The following is a 27505-nucleotide window of genomic DNA, read 5'->3' as shown; positions in this document are numbered from 1 at the left end:
ACATTCCACGCATCCTTATCATCTGCTGTGGCATGCTTCCTGCTCACACTCTCGTCATCTGTTTTCATGCAGGAGGAGCTGGCTCAGAACAAGGAAGAGAGGTCCAAAACCGGGGGTGGAGAGGCCTACATTAGGCCCTTCACTCACTTTGAGGAGTGTGCCAACACACTGACTGGTGAGAACGTGGACCATGACTGAGGCGACGATGAAGTCAGCGATAAACACCCATGTTGAGGATCCTGCAGCAGATCATCCCTCTCTCAATGCAACTGTGAGTGCTCTCTCTCCTGCTTTGACTCTGCTGCCTTGCACTAATTATCTCTACTTTGGTTCACAGGGAGCTCTGCCAAGCGATTGATGCCCTCGGCCAGCCAGTCCCTCAGTTCCATCCACGTCCTCACCTCCATTGAACAAGGGCAGCAGATGCGTAGGAACATCCAAGCCACACACCATCCTGATTCGGAAATATATCACTGTTCCTTCACTGTCACTGGGTCAAAATCCTGGAACTCTCTTCCTAACAGCACAGTGGGTGTACCTACACCACATGGACTGCAGCGATTCAAGAAGACAGCTCACCACCACCTTCTCAAGGGCAATTAGGGATGGGCAACAAATGCTGGCTTAGTCAGAGACAGCCACATCCCATGAATGAAAAAAAAGGAGTGGAAATAAGCAGCCTGGGAGACCCGTCACAGTGCTTACCCACACCCTGCACCAACACAGAGACACACATCTTGGTGGGATCTAGATCTACAGCAGGCTCAGATTCACAATCTGGTGGCCACTGCATGAACATCTGTCCACAACAGGAAAAGGCAAGCTCAGCCATGCTCCCCGGTACTCGGAGAAGTGCTGGGCAAGAGTCAGCTGTCAGGTCCGAGTCAGATGAGGAGCCTCTGGATTCGCCCTTCCAACTCATCGTGGAGAGCCAGCGTAAGGCAGGAGAACATCACGCAGAGCTGGTGGAAGCCCTCAACAGGGTGGCAAACAAGGCAGAGGAGTGCGTCCACCTGCTCTCTGATAAAGTAGTGCCCGTATGGAAGTTCCCATGGGGATGATGGCAGACGCTATGGAGATCCTGGTCCAGCAAAACGCGGAGATGCACACAGACCTGCACTCCATTGCGGTAGCCATGGGTGAATTCCTACAGTGGCAACGCGAGGTGGAAATGGGGCACCTCGATGTCCCTCCTGGTTCTCCTTCCCCATACGGAGTCAGGCCAGGGCCCTTGGGCACCCGAAGGGCGGTGGAGCAGTACACCCCTGGGTCATCCACTCAGGAATCTCAGAGGCTGTCCGCTCCCTCCGGCTCCCCTTTGCCTGTCACCCCCTTCAAGCTCATCCGCTGTCACTGCAGACGGAGCAGCTGGCCCACAAGAGGACATCCAAAGCAAGTTGGGACCCCCAAGGCCTTGGTTCTCCAGAGGACAGATGCCAAAGTCATCAGAGGCAACAGGGCCAACCATTGCACAGGCTGTCTCCACCCCTACTGCGGATGTCAGGGCATCATCCAGAAGAAGTAATGGGCCTAAAAAAGTTAAGAAATCCCGACCGCAAGTGGCTGCACGGGTGAACACATTTGTCACTTTTTAATCTGAAAATATATTCACTTTCACTGAATAATGTGTAGTGCTATCTTTCAGCTTCATTTATAGGCTTCGCAAGTCCTCCGCCTGCATTCGCCACCCACCACCACCACAACTAACAGTTCAGCTGCATGCAGTCGGGCTTCGAGTGATTCTGGAGGGACAAGTGTGTGTGTGGCAGGGCCTTTCGGAGCCTCGTGCAAGCACTCTCCCAAGCAGAGCCTTTATCCAACACACATCTTCTCACTGTCCCGAGCATTTTCAATGCTGCCTGCTGGGGTTCACTTTCAGTTGTCCATCTGAGCTGACCTGCATCTCCACCCACTGAGCACACTCCCATGTAGCATCTCTGCCCGTCCAACACGAGGCTCCGCTCACTTTCGATTTCTGCGAAATGGCAGTTGTCAAGTTTGAGATAATCTCCCCCATCCTTCCACCTCCCCAAGTCACTCCCTTTCCCCCATCACAGTCTGCCTCATGGCATTACCTTCAACCTCCTCACCATTACCCTATAGCCCAAACTCTTCTACTACAAGATGAGGTGAACGTGTACAATCACTACCTCCCTGAAAATCCCACCCCCATCCACATTGACCTCCCCGACCTCTTCCTTCCCACTCCCAGGGTCCATGTTTGCCTTTGTGTCCTCACCAACCACCCTCGCTGTCCCTTCTACCAGTACCGATGCACCCTCACCCTCCCACCCTACCAGCTCCCTCTGCGCCCTCTCACACTCACCATCCATCCTACCACACCCACCCTGAATTCACTCCCCAGGAAGCTCATATTGACTCCACAGACCCCTCCCTTGCACGTTCACCTAGACATTTCAACCCTCAAACACCTTCCTCCACACTTACACCTTCCCCCACATTTCACCTACCTCCCCACTTGCACCATTCTCCCCCATTATGCCCTTCTCCCCTTGTAATCCCTCCACCCCACAGACACCCTCCTTCCCCCTCCCAAACTCACACTCCCCAACTCCTTCACCACCCCCCCCACCTCCCCACAACCTCACCTCCCTGACACCTTCGGCGCTCCTCCAACCTCAGATCCTGCTGACAGCTTCATTCCCCCTGCAAATCGCTCCCCTGCAACACCTTCCCGGCCCCCCAACTTTACAACCTCAACTGCCCCCGAGTACATTTTCCTCTTGCACTCACACCTAGACCTTCTTCTCCTCTGCCTCCCCTCGCCAATCATCCATCCCAGCCCATGGCAGAGCCCGTGAAGTTCCATAGCAGGCTCGAAGCATTAACAGAGACCAAGGAGGATGGTGCAAGGCCATATCAAGCTCCGTGAAGCTCCGAAGCCTCAGCAAAGTCGAAGCTGCTGTGTGGAGACGACACGCCTTCCGAGAGTTGCTTCACTGCTGAGCCATGTGCATGAGGATCCACTCACCATGCGATGCATGTGTTCCTCCAGGGTCTAGTAGCTGTAGGTCTCCAGCATCTTCCCCTCGGATGTCCACGATCTGAGAAAGGCTCAAAAGGTAAGTTTCGGCTTCTGCATGTCACGCTTGTCCGACGTATGGTGTGTTTTCCTGCTGGTGTAACGGTAAATCGGGCGTGGGGGGGACAATTCCAGTCAGGCCTTACTTTGCATCCCATCAGCAGAATGCAAATCGGGTTTACGCCGGCCTCCAGCGCGGTTCGTCATGGCGGACACCGTCCGATAATCCCGCTGTGATTTCACGTCGGTGTGAAACTGATCTCTGCCCCTCCTGCTGAATTCTCCACACCCCACCCACCATGTTGCCCATTGCAAATGGGAGCGGATGATTCCGCCCTATGATTTTATTAACGGCTTCCTCCGATTCCCAACCTGACATCCTTGCAACGAACTTAAGAACATAGGAAATAGGAGCAGGATTAAGCCATTTGGCCCCTTGAGCGTGCTCTGCCATTTAACTTGATTATGGCTGATTTCTACCTCAGCGTCATTTTCCAGCACTATCCCTTTAATATCTAAAAATCTGTCAATCTCTGTCTTGAATATAGTCAATGATTGGGCCTCCACAGCCTTATGTGGTAGAGAATTCCAAAGGTTCACCGACCTCTGAATGAAGAAACTCCTCCTCAACTCAGTACTAAATGGCCTACCCCTAATGAAAACAACTTGCCAGTAGGTGCTCTGTCTATTACTTTTAGTCATTCAACCACGGAGACTGTGTGAAAAGCCTTATGGCCTGTTTTGCTTTTTGACATATCTCTAATTAGATATTTCTTGGCAACATAACAGGGTAATGAGGTAATGAATGGCTGTTTGATCTGCAGCTATTAAAGGTACGTGGGCTCCATCTCCTACCCCCCAAGCCCACCAACAAAAAGCACCATAGAACACTAATGGGGAAGAAAGACGGGATTGCACCCCTACTTCTTGTAGTTAACAGCCAGTGAGTAATCATTCTCCTGTAGTTAAGCAGTTAAAACTGTGTTTTTTAATTGAGGCAGTCACACCAGCTCATGCTGTCTTCCAGTTATTCCCCCATTTCATCTTCTTTCCTGATCTCTGCGCAGCCACTCAAGAATCAAACAGCCTAAACACAGGAAACAGTATCAACCAAATGCTCGATAGATTACCAAGGAGCAGTGTTTGTGCATCACAAGATTATGTGACCAATTTTCAGGACTGGTTTTTAGAGCTGACCTTTGGGAGCTCAACAAGGCAGGAACTGTTGTTATTATAAAGATATAATACATTGGGTGTATTTATTGTACAAGACACAAAGCACCAATCGCTCATAAGGCTTTAGGTAAATAGATTGTGGGTTCATTTACTAAGACCAGGCACATGAGAACAGTTACACATTACAACAGTTAAACCTTGCAGGAATCAGAGCTGTGTGTGTGCTCTTCTCAAGCAAAAGTGAAACTAAGACTGGATTACATGACACATTTCCCTTCTAGTGATGTCAAGCTGATATCCCTTAAAGATATATTACAACATCCCCCTCTCTTTTTAAAGATACTTCCCCCCACCCCCAACAAAGAAATTTAACTATTTACAATAAATGTTCATGTTTAGTTATCATTACATAAGTGCATAGAACTGATGAATCCATGAGTCTCTGAAGTGTAAAGGTAATCTACTGGTATGCCCACATCTTGTGATGGTAACTGTAATGATCCCAGATAATGTTAATACTGGACAAGTTAGATCCCAGAGTGAAACCTGGCTTGATAGATCCTAACTATTTTTTAGAAGCTGTGGAGAAAGGTTACTGAACAAATTCACAGGAAGCTGCCGATGAAATTTTAACACAAAGAATAAAACATTTATTAAACAAGAACAACTGAACTGTATTACACCAGATATAAAGGCTGAAAATATCTCAATGCAAACACAAGACACTTAAAATTCCTGCTATTCCTTCACTCCAGCAATTTATTTACAGGCACATAAACCAGTGAAGAGTCGCCACTAGCTTGACACAAAGGCTTCTCGCTTGGGACTGGCACAGTAGCAGACGTTTTTTTTCTGGTGAATTCCTAAAAATGCACTTGATGCTTTTCACCCAACTCAGATCTCTCCCCAAGAGACACCCAAACCACACTCCAGACTCACTGTTTCTTCAACTGCAGAGCAAACAAATAAATTCCCTAAACTCAGTCTTCCAGCAGCGCCTCTGCTAAACGTTACTGAGTTCTATAACTGACCACAGTCAATTACTGTCCCCAATAGGCTTGTCACTTGGCCACTGTCCCTAGGCAACAGTAAAGTTTTTTCAACTTTGTGTTTGTCATAAAGATATTAATGTATATTTTTGTAAATTATTTTTCTTTTAAAATAGAGGTTTAGTCTGTGGGTGTGTCTTAATTGGATTAAAACCAGCTAATCTGGGTGCTTTGATGAATACTAGTTTGAGATTTAAGAGAGGTAGCATGCATTTGCATTTTGTTGAATACAGCATTCAAGAAAAGGGGTGAAATTTGGCACCTAGCTTGCAGAGACCAAGCAATGTGTATATTACTAATAAAATTGGTACTATGAAAGAGGTTTTATTGTTAGAAGAGGTGGAGTTCAAGAGGATTGGCGATATAATGAGAATTTTCATTCAATGAGATGTGCTGGGTATAACAAATAGCAGTTTTGTGTGTGTAGAGCAGAAGCAATGTAAGATCAAAGTCTGTAAGCCTACCATTGTGTCTGCAAAGGAACCAAAGTGAAAGGAACCTCATTTTGAACTTGTAAGGTGAAAATGCTTTGCCTGGTGTCTGCTTAAAGCCTATGGGTTGCTGTTGCCTTAGTGGGGATTAGTCTGGGAATTTGTTAAAAGTTACACTAGTAGTAATTTGTAGTCATGTATATACATATAACTTGTGTAAATTAATAAATGTCTCATGTAGTTTGATATAAAAACCTCTCAAGATCTGCTGGTCTGATTCCTGAATTTGGAGCTGCATCTCAAACATGCCACTTAAAACATAGGTTATGATAGTTGTTTAAAGTTTCCTTCTGGGATTTTTCAATAACTCAACTTTACCAACTGCTGGGTCATAACAATGTTTTACTCCCCACATTCAGTATACTTTCATCCCATCTCTTTAACTTTAGGGACTGTAAAATCTTACTAAAAATGTATATATATGCAAACCCAAAAGACCTGATCTGTTAGCCTGGAGCCTATCCAGACTCCCAAGCACCAAGGCTCACAAATAATTTAAATGCAACAAACCATTTTACCTTTCTTAACACACAAATTTTATATTATTCATAACAGTAACCTTGTCTGGAGGTTTCTTTAATTGCTCACAGTGATCTGTAGGATTGTCATTCTTGGATGTTGTTCCTGGCTGCAGTTGGAAACTTGTCTGAGATGCAACAGGATGCTACGGTGGAGGAGTTGGAATGGATCTGATTTATCCTTGGTTATGCCTCACCATTGCGCCTTTGTGTGTAATAACTTCATAGGACCTTGATTCTGAACAAATCCTTGTCACCTTGGCTTGTTGCCACGAATCTTCTGTGGGATCCTGGACACAAATTTGTTATCCCAACTTTAAACTTGGCAATTTTGTACCCGCATTTTTATCCAGCACATTGGTCATCTTCCCTTGTAGTTTTAAAAGTTGCTCTCTAGTTTCTGAGAGAATCGAATAGGTAAGACTAAGTAAATTTGTAAGCACTGGTCTGCCAAATAAGAGCTCTGCCGCTGATAAAATAGTTGCACTTAAAGGTGTTACTCTCAGCTGTAACAGTGCAGTGTGCAAGTCCTGCTTGGTCTGTCCATATTTGAGAATCAGGGATTTCACAGTGCGTGTCATCCATTCAGCTTGTCCATTAGATCTACAGTAATGGAAAGAGGAGATAGTGTGATCGATATTCCATTTCTCACACATATCCTGAAATGGCTTACCAATAAATTGTGGACTGCTATTCATAATGATCTCTTTAGGCACACCAAATAAACTGAAAATAACACTTAAAACGTGCATGACAGTTGTGCTTGACGTACTGTGCAATTTTCGAATAATGGGCTACTTGGTAAAATAGTCAATCTTGATCATGAAGTCAGTGCCATGGACATGAAAGAGGTTGGATGCTATTTTGGACCAAGGATAGGATGGAACCTCATGTAGAATCAATGGTGCTCTGTGGTTTTTTTATGATTCATTCATCGGATGTGGGCTTTGCTGGCTGGGCCAGCATATTTTTGACCATCCCTAGTTGCCCTTGAGAAGGCGGTGGTGAGCTGCCTTCTTGAACTGCTGCAGTCCATGTGGTGTAGGTACACCCACAGTGCTGTTAAGAAGGGAGTTCCAGGATTTTGATCCAGCGACAGTGAAGGAACGGCGATATATTTCCAAGTCAGGGTGGTGAGTGGCTTTGAGGGAAACTCTAGGTGGTGGTCTTCCCATCTATCTGCTGCCCTTGTCCTTCTAGATGGTAGTGGTCATGGGTTTGGGAGGTGCTGTCTCAGGAGCCTTGGTGAATCCCGGCAGTGCATCTTATAGATGGTACACACTGCTGCTACTGTTGACTTGGCATATGCTCTTAACATGCCTCGCACTTTTTGATGTCAGGTATTGTTCATACCCGGCCAATAGACTGTCTCTTTTGTGAGTCTTCTTGTCCGATGTATGTAAATGTGTGAGTGATGAAATTGTTGAAGAATATCAGGTCGCAAAGATTCCAGTATGATGACCTGCCTGCCTTTAAAAAAGACTCCCGGGGAGATGCATAGCTCAACCCAATAAGGCCAAAGTGGGCTTGTGGTCGTGGACATGCTGTATTGAATTAGGCCATCCTTCAATGATGTTTTTCTACAGTTTCTGTGATGTAGAATCATTTACCGATTCTTCTTGCAGCTGCTGACATTTGCATTGCACAACATGTGCCAGATCAATTGACGGACTCGCATTGTCTTGCAAGTGTAATGTTGCGGCTCCCTTGAAACTGGCAAGTTTGTCTAAACATTATGGATATTTCAATGTTAGGTCATGAACTGAGGTGATAGGAGGAGTTTCTGAGGTTGATCTGCCTTATGGTGTCTGACCGATTCCATGGATTTGTCACTAGTGTGAGGTCTCAACATGCCAGTAGGCCTACAATCACTGGATCTTTAGTTTCCACAATGTGACACCCAGGAGGATTGATTGTACCTGCGCTCCAGGACTATGGATCCTGCACCTGGAATTAGTGAACCATTGTACGCTGAGAGTTTCACAGCAGTAGGTTTCTCCATGGCTTTCCATGTCTATGGATACATGTCTTTTAGAATCGCAGAGGTCGGGTGTTGGCACTTGGCCATGTGTCAATCTTGGCCAATAACGAATAGTTACCAACTTTCTTGGAACAGATCATTTGAAACTTGGCAAACACTTCAGACGGCGTGACTGCAAATATGTTTTCCACGAGATTGACCATCTACATCTCATCGTGCACATCATCGCCATTTTCTGACTTATCAATTACGTCATGTATATGTTTCTGATGGGATACCGGATGGTCATTCTCATTACTTGAAGGTAGCTGTTGTGTATGGTCTGTGTGGATCAGTGCACGGCTCTTTGTAGCTGCATCTGCCTTTGTTCTACCGCACTGCCACTGCCAATCACACTTTCTGCCGCATGTCTTGTAGTATTGATGAAAAGTTCAGCATTTCCTTGGTGCATGCAGAAGGCCACATCTTCCACATGTCTTGCTAGGTTTGGGTGTTCTATATCTTATTAATATATATATGTATACAGCATCATCAATACAGGTTGCTAAGGCCCCAGAATTGATCATTGTGGCACTCCTTTAGTCACAATCTGCCAACTTGAAAATGTCCCATTTATCCCTTCTCTCTGCTTCCTGCCCTTTATCCATGCTAATATATTAGCCCCAACTCCATGATCCCTCGTCTTGCATAATAACCTTTTATGTGGCACCTTATCAAATGTCTTTTGGAAAACCAAATCTATTATATCTATTGGTTCCCCTTTACCTACCCTATTAATTACATCCTCAAAAAACTTTTAACAAATTTGTCAATCACAATTTCTTATTTCACAATAGTCTGAACATACTATGATTTTTTTAAGTGCCTTGTTAAGAATTCCTTAATGATAGATTCCAGCACTTTCCCTACAACTGATAACAGGATAACGGTAGTTAGTAGAGTCTGTAGTTTCAGGTTTTCTCTATTCCTCCTTTCACGTATAGCAGTGTTACACTTGCTAACTTCCAGTCTGCTGGGACTGTTCTAGAACCTAGGGAACTTTGGGAAATCATAAGCAGTGCATTCACTTTCGCTGCAGGCACCTCTTTTAGGACTGTACTTGTAGGCCATCAGGTCCTGTGAATTTGTTAGAGTTTAGTCCCATTATCTCTAATTTTTTACCTCTGCTGATAACATTAGTTTAAGTTCCTCACCCCTATAAACTCCTTGGTTACCTTCTACTTCAGATACTTAAGGTACTTTGTCTCTTGTACAGTGAAGACAGACACCAAATAGTTGTTCAATATCTCTGCCATTGCCTCATTCCCCAGGATAATTTCTCCTGTGCTCTGTCTCTAAGGTTGAAATGTTTACTTTAGATACCCCCTTCCATTTTATATACTTGTGAAGGCTCTTACAAACTGTTTTTTATATTCCTGGCTATTTTACTCTCATACTTCATCTATTCCCTTTTATCACCTTTTTGGTGGCCCTTTGCTGGTTTCTAAAACACTCTTAATCTTCAAGATACTACTATTCTTGGCAGCATTATGAGCCTCTTCTTTTAATCTAATATGATCTTCAACTTGCAATGACCACTGGGTGTTATAAGACTGTCATGTTTTAAACTATTTCCTCTAATTCAAGGTATAATGCAGTAGTGGAGAGGGGTGTATGACCTCATATGAAGCCTGCCTGGAGACAAGCCCATGCAACCTGGTTGCCATGGGGACAGGGGCCCAAGTCAAAACTTATTGAGGGTAAGGTGCCAGCTTTAATACCTTAATACAGAAGAGAAGGCAGCTGTTCTTGCTGCTTACAGACTCACAGACTCCCAGAGGCAGTCAAAGCTTTGGAGAAGAGGTCTCACAGCAGTTTTACAATGCCAAGCAGAAGAAAAGGGCTACTTTTAGGTTAACCACCAAGCAGACAGTTGGTGTGGATGGAACCCATGTTCAAGAAACAATGCTATTGAAGAGTATAAGACCACAAAATCACCAAAGGATACCTTGCAATGGGAAGCCCATTCAAGTATGCTAAAAGAGTTGAGGGAAGGGGATTTTGTTTTAAAGGACACTAGGATAAGAGTATAAACTCAGCACGGGGTTTTGAGTTGTATTAAGAAGTTACTAAGAAATACTTTTTCTGTAGTTTAGTGTATTAATTACCTCCTATACAATGTTTAATCGATGTCGATTTCAGTTTGTTTGTCACAGTGAAAATCTTACAACTTAAAATCTTGTGTGATCATTGCGTACGTCACTAGGAAATTCATAATCTCTTTTTTTAAAGTTATTGGTCTCTAAGAGATCGTAACAAGTAAGCGTTTGTTGAGTTTTTTTTAATGGAATGTACTTTTGTTGAATATTTTAAATCGTTTCTTTAAATGTTTCCCTCTGTTTATTTATTGCCATACCTTTTAGTCTACTACCCAATCAAACTTAGTCATCTTTCCCCTCATATATAAGAAATTGTCCCTGTTTAAGTTTAAGATTCTTAATTAAAAAAGAAAGAAAATGCCAGAACAACAAAGCACAACAGTCAAAATGTTAAAATGAAAAACAAATCAGAAAGAAAAATGCCTTTGTGTAGCACCTTTCATAACTTCAGGCTTTTCCAAAGAGTTTTACAACCAATGAAGTATTTTTTGAAGTGTAGTCACTGTTGTCATGTCGGAAGCACAGCAGCCAGTTTGCATATAGCATGCACCCACAATCAGCAATCTGATAATGACCTGATAATCCGTGCTTTAATGATTAATGGAGGGATATATTCTGGCAGGGCACCTCTATGCTAATTCAAAATTTCCCTGAGATCGTTTACTTCCACTTGAAAAGGCAGGTGGAGCTTCAGTTTAACATATTTGAAAGACAGCACCTTTGACAGTGCCAGACTCCCCAAGTACTGTTACGTCAGACTAGATGTTATAGTCAAGTTTTGAGACTTGAACCCATTCTAACTCAGGGGTGAGAGTGCTCCTACTGTCACCACAAAGGTGGCGCATGATGTGCCAGGTGTACCTTTCATATTATAATGATACTTGAGTTGAAAAATTCTGGAAAGAGAGTTGAGGTCGAATTTCTGGTGGGTGAGAGTGAACATTATGGCGGCTCTTTTTTGCCAGAATTTTTTCTGCCTGTCATGATTTGTGGGCTACTTGTGGGCAGGCAGCCTCAAGTTTGGAAGTGATGGCATGTGATGTTATTTCTGAATTTATATCCATAGCAATGCTGGGCACAATGAACACCATTGCTTCTCCAGCATCCAGTGTAGCTTGAATTGGAGGCTCAACATGCAGGCAGAGCAATCAACTGCCCTGGGGAAACTGGTCCATTAAAATAAGGGTTTTGGAGGTTTCTTTGGGATTACAATTATTTCATTAGAAAGTACGATGCAGAGAATTATTTAATAATATCATGTACCTTAAGATTTTATCAGTAAATTTCATTTTAAAATTTCATCCCCATCTTAATTAAATAAAAGTATGGAAATCTTTGATGAAATAGAAGATGGTATTCATTTTTATAGTAATGTAGGCAAGCCAAAGGCTATGTGAAATGCTTAAGCATCCAGAAACACTCATTACTTCTACAGTGTCAATGAAATGTAATTGAACTGGATTGAATGATGCTTACTCTCTTTGGGACCAGCCTCTTGGGTCTTCGATTTTCACAGCTTCAGCTGGACATTCAGTAATCTCATTTTTATCATTTAATTTGTTCAATATTTTTTCATCGGCTCCACTAGTTTCTGACACAGCAGTGAGATGAATTTCCTTACTTCCACATTTATTACCTACTGACCCAGATTTTAAAATTTCATCAGTGTCCTTGACTTCAATGCTGCAATTCATTTCCTTTGTTACTCTACGCTGATCTTTCATTTCATCTGATGACTGAATTCCTGGCTGGTTCTTCACTCCCTTTTGGCTTTGAGAGCACACATCTGCTGCCTGAAAATAATCATCTTTAATTCCTATAATGTGTCCTTTCTCAGTTCCTTCATCTTGGACTGGTTGAAAATTGCTACAGCTGGAGACTTGAAGACAGCTTCCCTTTTCTCTTCCCAAGCTGCAATTCTTAACCTCAACAATTAGCTGATTATTTTTGGAATTACTAGGAGGTGTTTGAAGGTTTCCTTCAACTTTCCTACTTTCCTCTCCTTTTGCATTTCCATTTTGCTGGACAAGTTCTGAGTTGGATAATCCCCGATTTTGTTCCGAGGCACGGGGAGTTTGTACATCCTTATTTGTGCGGCAGTTGATATTATACAGATTGTTTTCTGCACTTTTAAAACTTATGATAATATGGTTTAGAAAATTATTAGTCCTTTCCAGGTAATTGAAATGAGCGGCAGTTACTGTAAAAAGACAATTGGAAAAGCAAGAGTTAATCAGACAATTGATATTTGTTTCCCATAATTAGAACATAAACCATCAATTTCCATTTAGCTGTTCCTGCTCTTCCACTGTAGCTTTGCTGGAAGTGTGACGGAATAGGATCAGCTGTCAGGAACTTTCTGGCCACACTTCCTTTTGAACAGAAAAGATCTATTTTCCCTGGCAATCCTATTTCACTTTCATCAATCAAAACTTAATTGCACTCTCTCATTATATCTTTTCTCCATTAAGAAACATAAACATTAAATTTACTTATATTGTTCCTCTTAATCATCTTCTGGGTAACTAATCCTGCAAATCAATTACCACATGCATAAAAAGTAGTAAACTATCCTTATATCCCACCCCTGATATTCAGTCCTTGTGTTAGCCTTGACTAATTGGTAGCATTTCTATATTTGTGGCAGAAGGTCATAAAGTTAAATCCCATTTCAAAGACTTGATTGCAAAATCAAGGCTGACACTCCAGTGTAGTACTGAAGGAGTGCTGCCCTGTCTGAGGCACTGGTTTCTGGATGAGATGTTAAACCAAGGCCTTCTCAGGTTGGCATAATAGATCCCATGATATGATTTTGAAGAAGGGCAGTGGCTGGACTTGAATATTGCTGAAAAGGGAGACATTTTGATGGAGATTTTCATCTTGCACTCATCAGGACAAATGCAAGAATGCCAAATTTCAAACAACCATAACAATTTATATTACAGAAGAAGGGTGCTGATTGATTGGCAAGTCGACTCTTGATTGGCCGAGGCTTTGCCATGGTAAAAGCAATGGGGAACTATCGGCTCCCAATCTGAATATGTTCAAGCCTTGCAACTTTTTTGAATTATCTGGGAACTTCGGGAGTCTATCATCTAAACAGATTATCTAGTTAATACCGTATTGTTGTTTGTGGGAGCTCCTTTTGCAAACTGGCCACTGTGTTTCCTATCTGATTTCAGTGACTACACTTCAAAAGTACTTCCTTGGCTTAGGTTAAAGCAGAAAAAAATTAAAAACAAACCACGACTATTATGTGTAGAATGTTGTTATTTGAATAATGGTCATTGTTTGTCGCATGGTGTGGAATAGTGAATTGTCGCACCTAGGAGGCCCTGTTATTACCACCTGTTAGTCACAGATGAGGGCTCAAATAAGGAGTATATGTGTCAGGCTTTGTTAGGCCAATGCTGAGTAGTGCTATTTGCTCAAGTCTACTCTATTTATATGTTTGCGGTCAGTTTTACAAGGTTGTTTGTGAGTCACCTCCTGCCAGTGAGGATTATGTTATCTGGCTGTTTACAGGCACAGTGAGTAAGTTGCCATAGTTGCACCGAACACTCCCTAAATGTTATGACTGAGTCAGACACCTGTTTGATTTAAACAATCAGTAGCTGAAGGACAGCAGTTTTGGGCAATTTTGCCTGGAATTTTCTGCATAATTATGACATAAGAGCAACCCTATGCCATATTTTTCCAAGGGACATTTGTGAATAACTGAGTAATGCCAAAACAGTGGTATATGCAAACTTCCTCATTAGCTTGCATGCTTCCAAGGTAAGTGCGGTGAAATATCTCCTTTACCATCACTTCACCCTATGTTAAAGACCTGCACTTATACAAATAATGCACAGGTATATGTCTATGTTTGGACATTAGGCAAATCAAGGCTCAAGGTCATCTGGTATCAGTGCAACTGAAATTTGGCACCAATATTCTTTGTGATTTAAAAAATTTCTTACTGAGATCCGCACTAAAATTGACGAAAGGTGTTCAAGTGAAATTTCTTAATTCGGAGTAGAATGATTTGCTGATCAGGTTAGATGCAATAAGCTGGGAGGATCATAAACACCAGCATTGATCTGTTGGTCCTGTTTCTGTGCTGTAAACACAAGGTAATTCTCGGTAATGTAAAGTGCTATCAGTCTCAGAGCACCCAAAATGTTTTGTGCCACTGCTACCCACCCTCCACAAAATATCTAGGAGGACTAAGCAGCTGGAATGTCCCCATTGGGCACTTCCCTGTTCTACTTAATAATGGAGCAGGAAGGGGAGTAGGAGAAACAAGAGGCTCTGAAGAGTGGCTCAATGGCAGGAGGTACTGACAGAGTGAAAACACCAGTGCAGCAGCACGCTGGCTGGGAATTTTTTCAGAGCAGGAGCTGCTTTGAGAGATTTCCCGGCCAATATAAATCAACAGTGGAACTACATCTGGTTGAGTTGCTAACCTCAAAAGCTAACACTGAATAATTCGGGCTTTGGCTTTTTGCTTTAATTCTGTTGGAATGAACACCACAAAGGTGAATGTGGGCAAAAGCAGAAGAAGCCTAATAAGCTAAGTTTTATTTCAGTTTCCTTGTAGCAAGGGAGACCAGAGTGCTGCTGCAGATTGTGAAAGGAAACCTAGGCCTCTCCTGACCCCCTCCCAACCAAGACATTTCCAATTGCCTCCCCAACCGTTCGCACACATCCATTTACATTAATACTGGCATGATTTTAATGGGCGGGCTGCCTTGGGTGAAAAGTCGATTCATTAAAATATCTGCACCTGTTTACTGCTGCTTCTAGGCAGATAAGCCTAGAAGCAGGAGCAAGCTTTGCTGTGTTTCCATCCAGGACGAAAGATAGAGGCCAATTTTAAAAAAATTTCTGAGCAGAATAAACCACTTAAAAATTGCTTATTGAGTATCTACAAGTGAATCACAAATAATCAACAATAGGTGATGCTCAGGTTGCAATAGGTAAATGATATGCAGGGAATTTCCCACAGGCAAGATTGGTGCAGAAACCAGCTTAAATTTCAGTGTAATCTTTTCATGAATATGATACAGGAAACTTCATGCCATTATCTCACATGCCTGGAGTAAACCTTCTATCATATATTATGAGATAGCATATATGTGCCAGCTTGGCTCTGAGTGAGAAGGTTTGTAGGTTCAAGCCCCACTGCAGGTCTTGAGTGCATAATCCTGGTTGATACTGAGGGACTACTGCATTGCCAGAAGTCCTGTCTTTTGGTTGAAATGGAAAATCAAAACTCCAACTACCCTTTCAGGTGATCATGTATGCTCATATGGCAATATTCAAAGAGGAGAGGAATTCTCTTGATGTGCTCACCAGCATCTATCCTTCAACCAACATCACAAAAACAATGTAAAAACAAAAAGCTAAAAGCTACTGCGGATGCTGGAAATCCAAAACAAAAACAGAATTACCAGGAAAAACTCAGCAGGTCTGGCAGCATCAGCGGAGAAGAAATCAGTTAACGTTTCGAGCCTTCATGGCCCTTCGGCAGAACTGAAGCATAGTTAGAAGAAGGGAGAAATATAAACTGGTTTAAGGTTGTGGGGGGGTGGTGGGGGGAGGTGGGGGGAGAGAGAGAGACATTGAGGGTGTGGTGATTGTGGAGATGAGCAGCTAATCAAAAGATGTCACAGACAAAAGGGTCAAAGAGGTGTTGAAGGTGGTGATATTTGTCTAAGAAAAGTGCTAATTAAGAATGGAAGACAGGATATTCAAAGTACAGCTCTAGTGGGGGTGGGGTGGAAAGACTAACAAGGTTTTAGTTTTAGATTTAAAAATAATGGAAATAGGTGGGGAAAGAAGAATCTATATAAATTATTGAAAAAAAAGCGGGGGTTGGGGGGGGGGGTGAAGAAACGGGGTGGGGATGGGGGGAGGGGGAGTTTAAGATCTAAAGTTGTTGAATTCAATATTCAGCCCGGAAGGCTGTAAAGTGCCTAGTCGGAAGATGAGGTGCTGTTCCTCCAGTTTGCGTTGGGCTTCACTGGAACAATGCAGCAAGCCAAGGACACACATGTGGGCAAGAGAACAGGGTGGAGTGTTAAAATGGCAAGCGACAGGGAGGTTTGGGTCTTTCTTGCGGACAGACCGCAGGTGTTCCGCAAAACGGTCGCCCAGTTTGCGTTTGGTCTCTCCAATGTAGAGGAGACCGCATTGGGAGTAACGAATGCAGTAGACTAAGTTAGGGGAAATGCAAGTGAAATGCTGCTTCACTTGAAAGGAGTGTTTGGGCCCTTGGACAGTGAGGAGAGAGGAAGTGAAGGGGCAGGTGTTGCATCTTCTGTGTGGGCATGGGGAGGTGCCATAATTGGGGGTTGAGGAGTAGGGGGTGATGGAGGAGTGGACCAGGGTGTCCCGGAGGGAACGATCCCTACGGAATGCCGTCAGGGGGGGTGAAGGGAAGATGTGTGTGGTGGCATCATGCTGGAGTTGGCGGAAATGGCGGAGGATGATCCTTTGAATGCGGAGGCTGGTGGGGTGATAAGTGAGGACAAGGGGGACCCTATCATGTTTCTGGGAAGGAGGAGAAGGCATGAGGGAGGATGCGCGGAATATGGGCCGGACACGGTTGAGGGCCCTGTCAACGACCGTGGATGGAAAACCTCGGTTAAGGAAGAAGGAGGACATGTCAGAGGAGCTGTTTTTGAAGGTAGCGTCATCAGAACAGATGCGACGGAGGCGAAGGAACTGAGAGAATGGGATGGAGTCTTTACAAGAAGCGGGGTGTGAGGAGCTGTAGTCGAGGTAGCTGTGGGAGTCGGTAGGCTTGTAATGGATATTGGTGGACAGTCTATCATCAGAAATTGAGACAGAGAGGTCAAGGAAGGGAAGAGAAGTGTCAGAGATGGACCATGTGAAGATGATGGAGGGGTGGAGATTGGAAGCAAAATTAATAAATTTTTCCAGGTCCCGACGAGAGCATGAAGCAGCACAATGTACTTGGTCATTTATCACATTGCTGTTTGGACATCTTACTATATACAAATTGGCTGCTGCATTCCCCTACATTATAACAGTGCTGATGCATCAAAGAGTAATTAATTGGTTGCAAAGCATCTGAGGTTGTGAAAGTCACCATATAAGTGAAAGTTACTTCTTTCTTTCTATGTATTGCAAGCTGCTCCGGCCACCTAAACAAAGCATTGTGATTGGCCAGGTGTGCTGGAGCCCTGCCCTTACATTTTATGGTAGGTCTTTAACAGATACTGCAATTTATTACCATGATTAAGAGCCTCCAAAACAAAATCTCTATGAGTAAACCCCAACTATCCTGATCACTCACTTACCTAAATTCAAAGAACTTAGACAAGAGTTGGAAAGAGCCAAGATTAGATTTCCTTGAGCGTGCATATGTGCACTGCTAATGTTTAACAGGCTAAACTGTAATAATTTGTCAGTACAGAGCATTGTTAAGTCATAAAGTCATAGAGTCATAGAGTTATACAGCACAGTAACAGGCCCTTCAGCTCATCGTATCTGTGCCGGCCATCAAGCACCTATCTATTCTAATCCCATTTTCCAGCACTTGGCCCGTAGCGCTGTATGCTATGGCGTTTCAAGTGCTTATCTAAATACTTCTTAAATGTTGTGAGGGTTCCTGCCTCTACCATCCTCTCAGGCAGTGAGTTCCAGATACCCCCCCACCCTCTGGGTGAAAAAGATTTTCCTCAAATCCCCTCTAAACCTCCTTCCCCTTACCTTAAATCTATGCCCCCTGGTTATTGACACCTCTGCTAAGGGGAGTCTGCTAAATGTCTTCCTATCTACCTTATCTATGCCCCTCAAAATTTTGTATACCTCTATCAAGTCTCCCCTCAGCCTTCTCTGCTCTAAGGAAAACAACCCTAGCCTATCCAGTCTCTTCAGAGCTGAAATGCTCCAGCCCAGGCAACATCCTGGTGAATCTCGTCTGCACCCGCTCCAGTGCAATCACATCCTTCCTATAGTGTGGCGACCAGAGCTGCACACAGTACTCCAGCTGTGGCCTAACTAGCGTTTTATACAGCTCCAACATAACCTCCCTACTCTTATACTCTACGTCTCGGCTAATAAAGGCAAGCATCCCACATGCCTTCTTAACCACCTTTACTACCTGCGCTGCTGCCTTCAGGGACCTATGAATATGTACACCAAGGTTCCTCTGATCTTCTGTACTTCCTTGGGTCCTACCATTCATTGTGTATTCCCTTGCTATGTTAGTCCTCCCAAAATGCATCACCTCACACTTCTCAGGGTTAAATTCCATTTGCCACTGCTCTGTCCACCTCACCAGCCCATCTATATCGTCCTGTAATCTAAGGCTTTCCTCCTCAATATTTACGACCCCACCAATTTTCATGTCATCTGCAAACTTACTGATCATACCTCCTATATTCACATTTAAATCATTAACGTACACCACAAACAGGAAGCTTCCTGCTACTTGTTCAGCCAGGAAAGTTTGTGACAGCATTGGCTATCTGGGTTCAAGTTTGAAGTATCCTAACCTCCAGTGGCAGTCCCATCTCTCCGGGTGCTTCAATGAAACTGCTTGGCAACAGCACTACAAGACAATGTGAATCTGCTTTGCTCAGGTATCAGGTTACCAGGTCTGACAATTAATGTCCAACTGGCTCCAACCTTCCGTTGCCAAAATGCTTGGAATCAAATAGGCAACAAAGCAGCTTATTTACCTCCTCCACGACAAGGAATATGTGCATACATGGCACAAGTGCAAATGCAAATAAAAACTTAAAGCAATAAAACCCTGCACTTACACATCCCCTTTTGCCCTTCATGGTCTATACTATGCAGGATAAATCGAATGTAGAGATGTTGGGAGATCTGCGGAGTTATCCGAAAGGTCACAGAAGGTCATACAAATGGCCCGTGACATGAAAATAGTATGAACCTTTCTTGTCATAGACATGGGATACTTGAGGAGCAGTCAATTGGTAAGGGACCAATCAGGGGCCTCAGAATAGAAAAGCCAAATATACGGATGCAGGAAATCTGAAATAAGAACAAAAAGAAGCTGGAGAATTTCAGCAGGTCAGACAATATCTGTGGAGACAAACAGAGTTAACATTTCAGTCAATAACCTTTGATCAAAACTCTTTTCATCAGAAGAGTACTGATGAAAAGTCATTGACCTGAAACATTGAGTGGAATTTTCTGTGCCCGCTGGTGTTGGGCATGTTCGGCAGCGTGAGCGGACAATATGGCGATAAGGCCAGAAATCGGTTTCACGACGTCATGAAACCAGTTTGCAATTGTCCGCTCACAAATCAATGGAGGGCCGCATTTCCTGCCATCAGACGTCAGGAACCTTATTGTAATACATCTGCACATCATTATAACCCCAGCCCGCCGGTGTCAACCCCCCACACTGGATTGCCCGGCCACGTCGGCGCGATTGCACATTGGCGTGTTTCACAACAGCTGAGACAGTTCAGACGCAACCATAATGACATGTGTGGAGTCAGGTCTCTAGCTTATCTGCCCACTCAAGCATCGCAGAGGCATGAAAGTGCCACTAAGTGCTCCAGAGCTTTTCACCCCTCGGGCACAGGCTGCAAACTAATGAGCGTTTTAGTGGGCTGCAGAACCATTGGACAACTGGGCACATTGTGCAATTTCCTTGCTAAAGCTGGTCATGGAACAGTCGCTGCTGGAGGCGCTCACAGCCCCTTGCAATGTCATCATCCCAGTTTGGACTAGTCTCCCCCATGATTCAAGCTAACAGCGCAGCCTTGCAGTGCAGGCTAGGAGAATGTCTGCGCCTGAGCTGAGAGCAATGGGCAAAACTACCGCCAATCAGTCAGGTGGAGGGGGGAGTTGGAGGGTGGGGTCTCAGGCAGCCATGCAGCACACTAAACTTTGGCCATCCAAGTGGTGGCCAGCACTCTCCGCGATGCATTAAGGGGCCTTCATATTTAACCAGGGCAGGTTCTTAGAACACCCAAGCTAACCCGCGCATCTCTCGCCTTCATCCTTCAGGAGAAGTATCTCAGGAGCATGGGGCCTAGTGAACTAGCTGTATGCCTCGTGGCATACAGAGAGCAAAGATGACAGGGAAGAGAGCGACTGAGGCACCTGGGTGCGCAGGGAGATGAGCAGCACCCTCACATGCTCCTGCACATGCTGCTGACGAGCCTCAGCATGCCTTCGCTGGTCAGTGCCTCGTTAGACCCAGGGTGTATATAGACGCTATCTTTCATTCCTGCAGGTGACCGAGAACCAGTGTCGCTGAAGACTGTGCATGTCCAGCGAACTGGTTGGTCACACCTGCCAGCTACTGCAGGATTTGACACCACGTGGACATGGAGGGTTTCCACTGCCAGTGGCTGTGAAAGTGACAGCTGCACTCAATTTCCGTGCCAGGGCTCCATAGGTGACCTGTGTGGTATATCACAAGTTTCCACTCACACATTCATCCATGAGGTCACGGACGCCATCTTTGCAAGGACAACAACTTTGTACATTTCGTCCAGTACCAGGAAGGCCAGGATGCAAGAACGATTGGATTTGCCCAGGCCCTGGGCTTCACACAGGTACAGGGTGCCATCGACTGCACTCATGTGGTGTTCACATCTCCATCGCAACACGTGGTCAACTATGTCAACCTCAAGGGATTCCATGCACTGAATGTGAAGCTGGTGTGCAACCACCACCAATACATCCTGCAGGTCTGTGCACGATTTCCAGGGATTATGTATGACTCCTACATTCTTAGCCAGTCACAGACCCCTGACCTCTTCCAGCGTCCACAGAGGCTGCAGGGAGGTCTCATCGAGGACAAGGGTTACCCACAGAGGCCATAGCTGATGACACCCGTGCGGCGGCCTCAGACTGCAACAGAGCTCATGCTGAACTTGCAACCTGGTGGAGCAAAGCATCAAGATGTTGAAAATGAGGTCCTGTTGCCTGGACCGGTCTGGTGGAGCCCTGCAATATAATCCACACAGGGTGTCACGCATCGTTGTCACCAGCTGCTTTACAACCTGGCGCTGCAACGGGGAGATGAGCTGGCTGAGGAGGAGATGGAGGAGCTGGAGGTCTCCACGGATGAGGGGGATGTCCACGGGGATGAAGGTGAGAAGGTCCTTGAAATGAGGCTCTGGCACTGGCTAGATGAGGCAGACGTGCTTAGGAAGCCTTTATAGCTGCTAGATTTGTGGAGGATGATGACGACATGCAATGAGAGGACACCATAGATCCTCACATTGCATCTATGAACGTTTGACTCTAGTCTGGCTTATGGCAGCGCACATACCCGCTGTGATAATGCTCCTGTCATGAAGACACAGTGGAGGCCCAAATAGTCGCTCAATTGCAGGAGGATGATGACGACATGCAGTGAGGACACTCCACAGATCTTCACTCAGCCTCTGTGAATATCTTACTCCTGTCTGGCCGAGGGCAGCTCGCTTGCACTCTGTGATCAGAGTCATATCATGGAGATGCAGCCATGAAACTTTCAAAGCACCTGATCCTTTGTCCAACAGCATCACTGATCACATCGTTTCCCCACTCACTACTGCATTTAGTGCAAAACTGGGACAACTCCACCCATTAACTATGTTTCTCTTACAGATGCTACATCATCTGCTGAGTTTTCCAGCTTTCTTTGTTTTTATCCCAGAATAGAATCTACCCTGAAAAGACCCACTGGCAGTGAAACACTATAAGTGCCTCACATCAGAGCGGTAACAATACAATAGCTATCAAAGGTGGGACATGCAGAACTGTTGGCAAATCATTTCCATGCTCTGCACTGGTAGATTACAATAAGATCATTTTTGGTGAGTACAGCAAGTTTGAGGAACTGGAATAGGTGTTGTACTGTAATGCAATACCCTATTTTGCAAACAAAGAATGAAACATAAAACAAAGTTATTCCATTTGTCACTACAAAATTGTTCTATTTTATAGTTTTGTTCTTACCTCTGTGGCTCGTATTTGCTCGGTATGGATCACATAGAGCAGTGATGATTTCAGTTGTTGTTTGCAGTGTCTCTTTCGCGCTTTTGAATTTTTCCACCAGTTCGGTGCTAATCTGTTTGCTTAGGAACAAAACGGTATCAAGATTCTGTTTAATATTCTCTTCATCATTCTCATAGAGTTTCCCTTTCTCCTGAAGCAAAGTCTTGAGGACACGATTTTTTTGCCGAATTATTCCAATTGTATTGAAAATGTTGCCTGGCTCGGATACATTTCCAAACTTAGCCTCCTCCATTCTTCACAGCTCTTGGAACTGAAGATCAGAGAATCGTTGTCACCTTTTTAAATAGGGCCTCTCAACAACTTGAAACAACTATAACTTGGATTAATTACTAAATATAGTGTGATATTCACTAACTGAAGTGCCTCTTAATGGTTCTCTTCCTTGCTGTTGACTGTTGTGCTCTACTTCCTGCAGATAAATGTTACCGAGGTGACTGGAAGGTGGGACACTTTATGGTTTGGCTCTTGATATTGGGCTTTGAAGGCTTCGTAGATTAACCTAGCATAGTTGAAGAGAGATATGCTTTCTTTCAAAGGAAAAAAGTAAACATTGTCAGTGTTCCGATATGAGTACAACATTCGACCTGTAACCTTCGATAAATTGGGGTAAGAATTCAGGCCCAGAATCAGCACTGTGCGAACAATATGTAAATAATTATGTGGGCACCAATTAGAGGGTGACATTGATCATGGGCCTTCATTATCATTAAATAGAGAAGCTGCGAGTACTCACCGTGCTGCTAATTGGCAACTCACCTAATTAGGACAGTGAGTATTAAACACTTCTAACGCTATTTAAAGACATTTTGCAACTTAGCTCCTTTGTGCCAAAGTAATTCTGAAGATGGCAGGTGAAGCTTCCAGGACTACCCTTTTATTGGATGCAGCATTGAAGAGGTCCTGGTGGAGGAGATCCGCAAGAGGATGGGTGTCTTCATCCCACTCAGCTGCTTGGTACTAGCAGAATCCCACATCCCGCACCCCCCACCTTGAGGGATAAATATTGGGCAAGACACCGGGGTTAGCTACACTCCCCTTCTTCAGAATAGTGCCATAGGATCTTTTGTATGCACTCAAGCAGGCAGATTAACATTTAACATCCCATGCAAAAGACAGCACAGAATTCCCTCAGCAATACACTGGAGTGTCAGCCTTGGTTTTTGTGCTCAAGCCCTGAAGGTGGATTTGAACCCAGAGGCAAGAGCACAGCCCAAGCCATGGCTGACACCATAGCCCATGTATGTGGATGTTCTCTCATGCAACTCAGATTCAATCTGAGGCCAGAAGACATTGGGAGGCTGGGGGACAGTCACCACCTCTGAGGAAGGGGAGAGATTCTCAGAGGGTGCAGCAACACATCATTCCCAAGCACCTTCCACCAGTGCAGATATTTTCACATTGGTGGGTATGCTCCTGCAAGTAGATCCAGGGTCAGAGCCTGGTGAACACATCACAGATGTGCCTGGGCAGTTGATAGAGGCTGTGACAGCCAAGGACCACTTACAGTCAGCAGACTGCCGGAGGCCAGGTCCATGCTGAACCTCAGGCTGACGACTGGCCTCTGGAATCGGCAGCAATAAGGCAACTGTTGCAGCTGCAGCAGGGGGAAATGGAACAACTTGTGGAGCTTCCAGAGGCTCTGTGCAGACATGCGAGGAAGATGGAGGAGTCCGTGCAGGCCATGAGTGTATCATGTCGCCAGCATGTGTGCACTTAGCTTCCTCCATAAAGAGATTGGTGACCCCCATAGAGAGCCAGACCCAGCAGGCCAGTTGGTGGCTGCTGCACACCTGCATGCCATCACCTTGCCCATGAGCTCAATGCAGCAATGGCAAGGTGAGAGGGGGAAAGGTGCTTAGAGCCAGGTCCTCGTCCTGCTCAGATGAGCAGGATGGTACAAGCGCGACTAGCAAGGGAGGAGGAGTGGCTGCCTTCTGCTTCTCGGGGCTCCCCTCAGGGTGAGAGTGTGCGAAGCGGCTCCACAGCCTCTCTGCCAGTGACACCAGTGCCTCAGGTTGCCATGAGAATGGAGGGGGGTCTTGTGCCCGTGCATAAGCCCCTCAGCATGCCAGGGCTCTCCAGGCCTCAAGAAGCTAGAGGAAGACCACCGAGGTCATCCCAAGCCAGGGGCAGAAAGCTCAGCAGCCTGCTTGCACCTCAGCTGAAAGCACAGCGGGAGCACCACATAAGAGCTCATGTAAGAGAGTTAGGAAGAGCACCTCGCTGCACTCGGGGGTCATGGGTAATTTAAGTGATTGGATGTTGAGGTTCCTTTCTGGTGTGTGCCTCAATAAGTCTTTCACTCAATCTTCCTGATTCTTATTCTAATTCTTGGCGCCCTGTACGACTTCATCTACGCCCTTCCTCCATCAAGGCCCTGGAAATGGAGGATAAAGCTATGTCCATTCAGCTCCTTAGCCTTGCCACAGTGCGCTGTGCACCTGAGCACTGGGTGATGGAGGCAAAATGAAGGAGGTGACAGTAGGGCTGATTAAACATAAAGCTGTAATTGAATCTTTCTGAAAAGGCACAAGGGTCACAGGAAATGACTGTGTATTGGAGATCCTGAGTCATCTTGCACATATCTCATTTCCCCTTGCCTGTGATCCAAAGCGTTCCTCATCTTGCATTGCATGGTCAGCTGGCTCTTCTTCACCCTCAATCATCAGAGGAAGCATCGCGATCAGCAATGTCCTCATTATTCAACGTATCTTCCCTCTGCAGTATCAGGCTGTGCAAAGCACAGCAGACCACCACGATACCCGAGACCCTTGCTGGGACATATTGAAGGGCTCCACCGAATCGATTAAGGCATGTGAATAGCATCTTTAAAAGGTAAATGGCCAGCTCGTTGTCGCTTGGGTCGACCCATGGCAGGGGTTGTGCCTCCCATCTGCAAACGTGCATGGGTTTCTCACAGGCTTGAGTAAACATGCCCTTGTGGGTAACATTAGTCTCCCAGTACTCACCCCTGAAGGCAGGCAGGAGTTTGGAAAAGCTGTGGGACCTGGGACTGCTGAATTATTTGGACGTCATGGCTACTTGCAGGGAGTCATGCACACATGTGAAGGATCTGTGCTCAGTGGTGAAAGACCAGTTAGGTATTGACAGAATGGAAAGCCTTTACTTTAGTGAAGGTCACCAGTTGTTTGTGAGAGCCTTGATGGCTACATGTGCACTATCAGAGGGGGAGCAGTGGCTTAGTGGTAATGTTGCTGGGTTAACAATCCTATGTCCCCAGACTAATGCCCTGGGGACATAGGTTCAAATCTCACCACAGCAGCTTGTTGAATTTAAATTTTTAAAATAAAATCCTGAATTACCAACTAGTTTCAGTAATACTGACCATGAAACCATTGTCAATTGTTGTAAAAACCCATTAGGAGCACTAATGTCCTTCAGGGAAAGAAATCTGCCACCCTTACCTGGTCTGGCTGACATGTGACTCCAGACCTACACAATGTGGTTGACTCTTATCTGCCCTCTGAAATGGCCTAGCAAGCCACCAGTTCAAGGGAAATTAAGGATGGGCAACAAATGCTGGCCTTGCCAGCGATGCTCACATCCCCATGAAAGAATAAATTTTTAAAAAAGTCAATGATACTCTCCACTTGGGGGAATCCAAAGATGGCCCCTGAGCCCAATGGGTCTCTCAGCTTGACTATCTGGATCAGTGCGGTACTGCACATAGTTGCTGGCCCTCTTAAACAGGGCATTGGTCACCACCTTGATGCAGCATTGGGCCACAGGCTGGGAAATCCAAAATCTATCCACATTAGATCTTCAGGGCCACTGGCATAGCATGTCTACCAACCCCCATGGGTCTCAGCTTGTCCTGCAGCTGACACAGAGCTCAGCAATGCTTCCCTGGAGAGCAGCAGTATTTGCTGGCACTGCTACTTGGACATTTGGAGTTAGTTCAGCTTCAGGGGATAGACGTCTCTCCTGGGTGTGGGGCTTTTCTGTGACACATGGCTTTACATGCCCTTTGCACCTTTCTCCAGCATGCCTACCATGAGGCTGGCTCTCCTGATGGTTGTGCAGTTGGTGATGTGCCCCCCCAGGTCTGGACCTGCTTCTCTCTGAGCTGCCTCTCCTCCTCAATGGGGGCCAGGAGGCCTTGGAATGAAGCCCATGGCAGATGTCCTGTCCCTGAATCCTAGGCCTTCCAACAAGCCTTCCAACAGGCCACACACCTCCCATTCTCCTGGCACCTTCTTCCCTTTTTTGCTGACATATTCCGGTATTGTTTGCACACTGCCTTCCCTGCCACCACGTGCTGGCTCTCCCAATTATTTTATTGGGAAGCTAGCACTTATCTCCCACTTCCTTGCAATCTTTGCTTTGCTGCCATCTCATTTCACCAGGTGGGGGCTCTGAGGCCTTGTGGTCCTCTTGCACTCTGTAAAATTCCCTTTAATAGGCCTTTTAAATACCTCAATTGCGGTCCCACTGCCTTGATGTCACATGTCCACCCTACATGGCACTCGCTGCCAGCAGACACAGTTCAATTTGATTTTACAGCAAACACCCCCACGCTATCACACCCCCATTCTCATGGTATTACACCCCCATCCCCTCACCACCACACCACCATCCCCACATCACCACACCCCCATCCCCACGCTATCACACCCCCATTCCCACACCACCACACCCAATCTCCACACCACCACACTCCCCCATCCCCACACCATTACACCCCCATCCCGACGCCATCGCACCCCCATCCCCACACCATCACACCCCAATCCCCACACCACCACACCCCCATCCCCACGCCACCACACCCCAATCCCCACACCACCACACCCCCATCCCCACGCCACCACACCCCCATCCCGACACCATCACACCCCAATCCCCACATCACCACACCCCCATCCCCATACCATCACACCCCCATTCACACACCACCACACCCCCATCCCCACGCCACTGCACCCCAATCCCCACACCACCACACCCCCATCCCCACACCACCACACTCCCATCCCCACGCCACCACACCCCAATCCCCATACCACCACACCCCCATCCCCACACCAGAACATTTACAGTCTGGGGACAAGTGACAGAATGGATAGCAAGCTGGTTACA

The 27505-nt window shown here is 45.5% G+C and overlaps 1 protein-coding gene across 1 annotated transcript in view; it reads right to left on the bottom strand.

The window, feature by feature from the left end:
* Nucleotides 1–22637, bottom strand: part of dthd1 (death domain containing 1) — a 64263-nt gene extending 41626 nt beyond the window's left edge. The window contains exons 1-2 of the mRNA XM_078559716.1: nt 22346–22637; nt 11873–12596 (exon numbers count right to left, since the gene is read on the bottom strand). Coding sequence (XP_078415842.1) covers nt 11873–12596; nt 22346–22637 — 1016 coding nt within the window. The remainder of the gene's footprint in view (nt 1–11872; nt 12597–22345) is intronic.
* Between the last annotated feature and the right edge of the window lie 4868 nt (nt 22638–27505).

The sequence above is a fragment of the Cetorhinus maximus genome, chromosome 1 (assembly GCF_964194155.1).
Source record: "Cetorhinus maximus chromosome 1, sCetMax3.hap1.1, whole genome shotgun sequence".
Classification (NCBI taxonomy): Eukaryota; Metazoa; Chordata; class Chondrichthyes; order Lamniformes; family Cetorhinidae; genus Cetorhinus; species Cetorhinus maximus.
Note: the sequence above shows the minus strand (reverse complement) of the source record. Positions and strands in the feature narration are given on the sequence as shown.